The sequence below is a fragment of the Heterodontus francisci genome, chromosome 2 (genome assembly GCF_036365525.1).
Source record: "Heterodontus francisci isolate sHetFra1 chromosome 2, sHetFra1.hap1, whole genome shotgun sequence".
In the NCBI taxonomy this organism is placed as follows: domain Eukaryota; kingdom Metazoa; phylum Chordata; class Chondrichthyes; order Heterodontiformes; family Heterodontidae; genus Heterodontus; species Heterodontus francisci.
Genome location: NC_090372.1, coordinates 122,380,550 through 122,385,891, shown reverse-complemented (window position 1 = coordinate 122,385,891; position 5,342 = coordinate 122,380,550). Strand labels below are relative to the sequence as shown.

General features: G+C 50.1%; 1 protein-coding gene across 1 annotated transcript; it reads right to left on the bottom strand.

Annotated features, from left to right (window-relative positions):
* Positions 1–2,709: 2,709 nt before the first annotated feature.
* Positions 2,710–3,486, bottom strand: LOC137380750 (putative nuclease HARBI1). The gene has a single exon (XM_068053055.1). The coding sequence runs from the start codon at positions 3,484–3,486 to the stop codon at positions 2,710–2,712; it is 777 nt and encodes a 258-aa protein (XP_067909156.1).
* Positions 3,487–5,342: the final 1,856 nt, after the last annotated feature.

The window sequence follows — 5,342 nt, the reverse complement described above, 5'->3', positions numbered from 1 at the left end:
TAGACTAGAAGATCATCCATGATTGCTTCCACTCCTGGTAGACCTTTGGCTATCTTATGCTGTCTGCATTGGTACTCTTCTGGAGCAGTAGAAATGCCAAACAGCATGCTCAACCATCTGTATCTTCCAAATGGCGTCCAGAAAATTGTCAGAAAGCTGCTGCTTTCATCCAACTTCACTTGCCAGTATCCATCCTTAGCATCTAGGGCAGTAAAGAACATTGCCTTGGCAAGCTGAGGCAAAATCTTTTCAATGGTTGGCATAGGGTAGTGAGAACTCTTCAAAGCTTTATTGAGGTCCTTTGGATCTATACACACTCTCAGCTTTCCACTGCTACCATGCTATTAATCCAGTCTGTAGGAGTTGTCATTTTCTTGATTACTCCCATCTTTTCAAGCTCCTCTATCTTGTCTTTCAGGCTGTACTGGAGGGCAGCTGGAACTCTCCTCGGAAGATGTTGAGTTGGTCTCACACTCTCATCTACTTCGAGATGATATTCACCAGGAAGGTCTCCAAGACCACTGAAAACATCTTTGTAATCTGACAGAGCAGGAGCCAAATAGGACAATGTCTGAGGCAAGATACTGGGTGGTCCCACAGTTTAGCGATGCATCTTTGGAGATTCTCCTCCAGGCTGCAAGGGAAAGGTGGGATGTCCTGTTTCCAAGGGATGGCAAGAAGAGATCCTCCCACCTGACCAAGCCTGGATGGAGATCACAGAGGAGGTCAGCAGCCCTGGGGTCACCCCACAGAACAATGCCCTCCTTCACTCTGCGAAGGTGAGTCTTCCATACCAACTCCTCTTTGGGGCATGCATGTAGATATGTGGGAGGGAGTGCAACATGGGGAGGGAATGACCACAAAGACAGTGGCAAGAGGTTGAGGCATCCCCACACCCAGTCAGGTGCATAGATGCATCTCAGCAACAGGCTGCCTTCTTTCAGAGCTCACCCCCATTACGCCCCCTAAGGGCAGAATATGGCACAGCCATTTGGGAGGCCCCATCAGAGTATGAGGGGCTACCACTAGCACAAGTATTCTGTTGCTCTTTGTGTGAAGTATAATTCTGTCCTTTTTTCCGCTTGCAGGAGCAACAGGCCCATAACACCAGGGAGACATTGAGGACTGGCAGTGGGATCACTGTTGTGCATCCTCTGATGTTGGCAGAGAAGGAGGCTCTGGAGTTAGCAGGGGCCCAGGGCAGCCAAGCAATCACGGATAGTGAGACTGGAGTGTCCGCACAAGAGAGTGAGGTGACATTTTGTTCATGTGTCCTCCACCACACTTCTGGAGATCCACATCACACATGGTTCGCATGAGGAGATTTGAACAACCTAACCCACAAATGCTTGTGCTCTCTCATGCAGGTCATGGCACTTTGGAGGCAAGTGCAGCTGCTGGGACAGGGGGCTGCTGTCAACCTCCAAGGAGGAGGAACAGTCAGAGGGTGCTCCATCACATCATTCTCTTGTACCCTCCACCAGCACAGATACTTTCACGTCGGTGGATATGTGCTCGGGCTTAGATTCAGGGTCACAAGCTGGTGAGAGCACCACACACGTACCAACGTAGCTCATGGAGGCTGCAACAGCTGAAGCTACTGACAGTTGGAGGACTGTTGGACGCCTGGCCCATGATGAGCCCCAGGCTGAAAATGAGCCTCTGGTGTCAGTAGCACAGAACATATTAGAGTTGCTGAGAGAGATAAGGGAACATGTGGCGAACATGCCAGAGGCAATGCATTGCCATGAGTGGACGATGAAGGAGTCCATCCATGTCATAAGTGTTGCCGTGTCTCAGGTGTGTGAGTGCATGGCTTCCTCCATCGTGAGGTTGGCGACCCTCATGGAGAGCCAGATCCCACAGATGTGCGCAGACCTGCACACCATCGCCTTGGCCATGAGTTCAACACAGCAGTGGCAAGGTGACAAAGGGATGATGCGCCTGGAGACTTCTCCCATCCTTGTCCTTCTATGGTCAGCCTTGAGCCTTGAAAAGGAAGAAGAGAAGCTGACCTCCACATGTGGGGGCTCCCATCAGGGCAGTCCGAGTGTAGACAGCGGCTCCTCAGCTCCTCCGCCAGTGACCCCAGCTCCAGTAGCCACGAAGACTGAGCAGGTTCATGAACATGCGTAGGAACCCATCAGCCAGCCGGGGCCTTCCAGGCCTCAGGCAGCCAGAGGATGCCCACCAAAGTCATCCCAGGCTAAGGGACAGCCCGATCAGCAGCCTGTCTCCATCTTAGCTGCCAGTGTGGGGTCACTTGGCATAGAAACACACGAAAGCATGTAAAGAAGGGCACCAAGAGGGACTTGGGACTTCATGGGTGTATTAATTGTGGCCTTTGCATTGGTTCCTACAATTGTGCTAATAAATGGAGATCAGAATCATTGCTGTAAATGGCTCATGCTTTCATAGCTGAATTGTAAGATCTAACCATTACCCTTGTTCCCTTGCTATGTTACCAGTGTAGACACAGGCTGCATTGATCAGCATCTCAGATGTGTCAGAGTGCATGTTGAAGCTGGGAACTAGGCACTGGAATGCGATCGGAAGGAGGTGACAAGCGGAATACAATGAGGTGAGTCTTTATTGAGTTCAGTTTGAGAGGCCATCATGGTGGCAGGAAGTGGATATGTATGAGATTGTCTCGTGTCTCCCTTGTGTGTCTCTCAATGACCATGGCCTCCAGTGCAAGGGGTTCAAGTTCTAGTGCTGCCTCTCATTAGCCTCCTCCATGTCTTCCTCATTGGTTGGGGATTGGCAGTCAATCATTTCCTCTTCATGCAAGGCATTCCCACTCTGCAGTGCTGGATTGTGTAGAGCACAGCAGACCACCACAATACGCAAGACCTGCGCTGGGGTATACTGCAGGGCTCTACCAGATTGATGTAGGCATCGGAATCTCATCTTCAGTAGCCCAGTGGCCTGCTTGATGTTTGCTCGGGTGGACCCGTGATAGGTGTTGTACCTCTGCACTGCTGCAGTGCAAGGGTTCCTCACAGGCGTCAGTAGCCATGCCTTTAATGGGTGGCCCTTGTCCCGAGAATCCATCCCTGCAAATGAACGGGGGGCCTGAAAAGCTATGGCTCCTGGGACTGCCGAAGTATGTAAGCATTGCGGCTGCTTCCCAGGAAGCAGGCACACACCTACAGGATGTGCTTCCAGTGGTCGCAGACCAGTTACACATGGGGGTGAATGGAAGCCCTTCCTGTTGATGAAGGCTGCTGGCTGCTCCGTGAGAGCCTTGATTGCAGTGTGTGTGCAGTGGAATGGCACCTTGCACCTGGGGGAATCCAGCGATGGCCCTGAAGCCAATGGAACTCTCTGCCTTACTGTCAGGATCAGTTTGATAGCGCACATAGTTGCCCTCTTGAGCAAGGCACTGGTCACCTCCTTGATGCAGCGATGGGCTGCCTGAGAGACCTCACACATGTCCCCAGTAGATCCCTGGAAGGGGCCAGATGTGCAGAAGTTGAACGCCATGTGTTATGTTTTCGCTGGTTTTGCTGGATATTTTATATATCTGATTTATCTCAGAGCAATGCAGATATTACCCTAGTTCTAAATCAACAAAAGGTTTATTTACAGTGCTTTAATATGAATCAGCACTTACAAGATTTCAGTACAATGTCTTTCAGAACACTCTTGTGCTTACGAGAACTTCCCAGCCTCTCTTTCAGTTTCAGTTTCAAAACTAGGCTTAAGCAATCAAGCACAGTGAACACTGAACAGTGAACAGATTAATACAATCAAACCCAATTCAATCAAACCATTGAACACTGGACCATGGTGATCTTCAGGGCCACTGGCATTGGGAGTCCACCGAAGCCCATGGGTTGCAGCTCAAATTTCAGCATGGAGTATAAGCCGCATTCTTCGCTGACACTGACACTCAGACAAGTGGAGCTGAGGTGAGTCTGGTACACTCTCTGACGTGGATAAGGACTTTTTTGTCTGGCTCGCCACTGCCATTCTCATATTGGAGCTGCTCAGGATCTTGGTCCCTCCCTCCCTCTGAGCCGCTGCTGCACAGCACAGAGTTCATAACGACAGGGTGTCTGTGACCCATGCCAGTTCATTTGTACCCCTCCCATATGTTGTCCTTGCAAAGACAAAATTGTCTTTGGACCTTCCCATTGCTACTCGCCTCTGAAGGGGCACTAATGCCCCTCAGTGCCCATACTTGCAGACAGCCTAGCACCCAAGAATGCACCCACCCTACTCTTGCACCTGAGAGTGCACCCACCTTAACCTTGCGCCTCAGGCAGTGCCCACTCTACCCTTACACCCGACACTGTGCCCACACTTGCAGAGAGCCCAGCACGTCAGGTTGACAACAGCCTCTGCTCCCCATCCTTCCCTTATCCACTGTTTCCCATGGCTGCCTTCCTGCGGCAGCAGGACATGCCTCAGTGCCACCACCTTTAAACGACCGGGGATCTGAAGGCACATGATCCCTGTGCGCCTTTGACTAAATCTGAAACTCCCTATAGAATTGGCTTCAGTTCAATGCAAATGCATTCTAACTAGCTGTTGACCAATTCAAATTGCAGTCCCGCCCGCTTTGTGGCGGCAATACCGCCTTGGCGCTTTCTCGCCGCTGACAAAACCAACATCTGGACGTTGGGGTTCCGGACGAGTCCAACCACTCCAATTTCCTGGCCCCCAGACGCCTCCACTCCTGCTCCAGCTGGTTGGTTAAAATCCAGCCCATAACATTCATAAGTGACATTAGTAGAGGGCTCAAAGTGAGTCTTCAAGGCCTCCATAATCTCATAAGTCTTGCTTTTTTTCTCCTCAGTGAGATCTAGGATGCAATACAACTTGTAGCATTCCTTCCCCATCAATGATAACAGAGTTGCTACCCTTATCTGTTCCAGTTTCTCATCTTTGTGGCAAACTCATAATTCTGCCATTGAGACTGGAAGAATGGCCAATTCCCTGTCAAATTTCCCTTCATGTCCATAGGAGCAGGTACTGGAAAATTTGAAGCCATAATAAAGCTGTCGATGTCCGATGCAGAGATGCAGACAGAAGCTTTCTGACCCAGTTCCCGTGCAAAATTCACATGTGGGACAGGGAAAGCTTCTGTAGTTTGTGAGCAGGTCAAACTTCTGATCAAGATTGTACTAAAACTTTCCCTGCTGGAGCTCCACGGGGCATAATTATCCTCTGATGGTTTGCACATCTGCTTGCTGTATTATAGCTGACGTGCCTCAATCCAAATGCTATTAAAATCTGCTCTAATCCTGGTGACTCACTTCTGACACCATATTCCATGTGGTGTATCAAAATGCCAAAAGCCTTTATTTGCATACATTGACATCAGAGGTCACATG

Bases quoted from the DNA above. Each gene is read 5' to 3' on its own strand.
- LOC137380750 (XM_068053055.1), bottom strand. From the start codon at position 3,486: ATGGCGTTCAACTTCTGCACATCTGGCCCCTTCCAGGGATCTACTGGG.